Source organism: Egretta garzetta, unplaced genomic scaffold, assembly GCF_000687185.1.
Source record: "Egretta garzetta isolate BGI_Z169 unplaced genomic scaffold, ASM68718v1 scaffold219, whole genome shotgun sequence".
In the NCBI taxonomy this organism is placed as follows: Eukaryota; Metazoa; Chordata; class Aves; order Pelecaniformes; family Ardeidae; genus Egretta; species Egretta garzetta.
In genome coordinates, this window is record NW_009260671.1 from 153915 (window position 1) to 155454 (window position 1540).

The 1540-nt window shown below is 64.4% G+C and overlaps 1 protein-coding gene across 1 annotated transcript in view; it reads left to right on the forward strand.

Annotated features, from left to right (window-relative positions):
- The window catches only part of PTPRN (protein tyrosine phosphatase receptor type N), a 15917-nt gene that overhangs the window by 7835 nt on the left and 6542 nt on the right, over positions 1–1540 (forward strand). The window contains 2 exon segments of the mRNA XM_035901120.1: positions 156–235; positions 461–525. Of these exon segments, the coding sequence (XP_035757013.1) occupies positions 156–235; positions 461–525 (145 nt within the window).

Consider the following 1540-nt stretch of genomic DNA (forward strand, 5'->3'; position numbering starts at 1 on the left):
GGGTGAGGGGAGCGGGGCCGGGGGGGGCTCCTGTCCCAGCCCCTGCCATGCACAGCTGCCCTGAGCGGGGGGACGGGAGGAACCGGGCTGTGGTGGGGATGGGGAGGGGGTCTGTGCCCCCCAGCCTCACACTGTCCCCCCACCCTCCCCGGCAGCGTCGTGGGCCCTGCGCTCACCTTCCGCATCAGGCAGAACCCCCAGAACCTCTCGTTGGCGGACGTGGCCAGCCAGGCTGGTGAGTTGTCCCCCTGGTCCTGCTCCCCTTTCCTCCCCCAGTTGTGGGGTGCCCCTTCCCAGGGGCTGGGAAGAGGGGGCTCCCACCATACATCCCAGTGTGGTTGGCTGAACTGGGGAGCTGGCATGGGGTGCGCAGCTGTCGGGGATATCCCTTGACTCTGGGGGAGAGAGTCTCTTGGGTGGAGGGGTGGCACCCCTCTAACCATCTCTTCTCCATCCACAGAGCAAGTGAAGGCAGAGCTGGAGGCAGAGCTGGGACTGAAGATCGTGCAAACAGGAGTGGGAGAGGTAGGAGCAAGGCATGCCTGTCCCTCGGGGCTGGGGTGGCCAGGGACAGGGCAGCGGGGATGCTGCCACCGGGTACGAGGTGGGAAGTGTGCTGTGCCCCCAGCCCTGGGGTGCAGGGCTCTTTGTGAGCAAGCCGTCCCCGTGGGTCTGTGGGGCAGCTGGGGAACAGGGGGCTCTGGTCAGTGTTAGGGCTGCTGTGTTGGAGACAGACTTGGGTTATCCGGGACAGGCCAGAGCAGGACCGCTTCAGTGACTCCCTTCCACCCGGCAGCGAGCTGCTGCCCAGCTGCTTGCACTCCCAGGGCACTCGGCTCTTTCTAAAACAAAAGCTCTGCAGGGTTTGAAGGCAATTTGGGAGGGTCTGTGCACAGAGCCCCCCTGAGACCATAGCTAGGCAGGCAAATTGCCATCGTGCCCCCAGGGAATGGCAAAGCAGCTGAAGGCAGGGATGGAGCAGGAGCCATCTGCTTGGAGAGGGGCTCCCCCTCCCTGTGTTCCTCTGGGGATCCCCAGGAACAGTCTCCTGGGGGGGGGAGGAGCAGGGGATGGGGATGGGGGACCAAGCCTGAAAGCAGCTGAAGGCAGGGATGGAGCAGGAGCCATCTGCTTGGAGAGGGGCTCCCCCTCCCTGTGTTCCTCTGGGGATCCCCAGGAACAGTCTCCTGGGGGGGGGAGGAGCAGGGGATGGGGATGGGGGACCAAGCCTGGCTCCTGCATCTGCAGCCTGGGGAGGGGAAGTGGTGCAGCACATCCCCAGCCTGGGGTCCCCTGCTGTGGGCAGAAAGGAGGGAAGGGGGGACCTTGGAAGAGGAGGCCATGGAGAAGGGGTGGCCTGGCCACTGAGCCAACCTGTCTCCATCAGCAACATGTGGAGCGTTGCTATGGCAATGCCTTTTGATGTGGCAAGTGGCAGCAGCTGGGAGAGATGGCAAAGATGATGGAGCTGGAGCTCAGAGGAGGCTGCAGCATCTTTGTGAGCCTTCTTCTGCACAGACCTCCCCGGTCCGTCCAGACA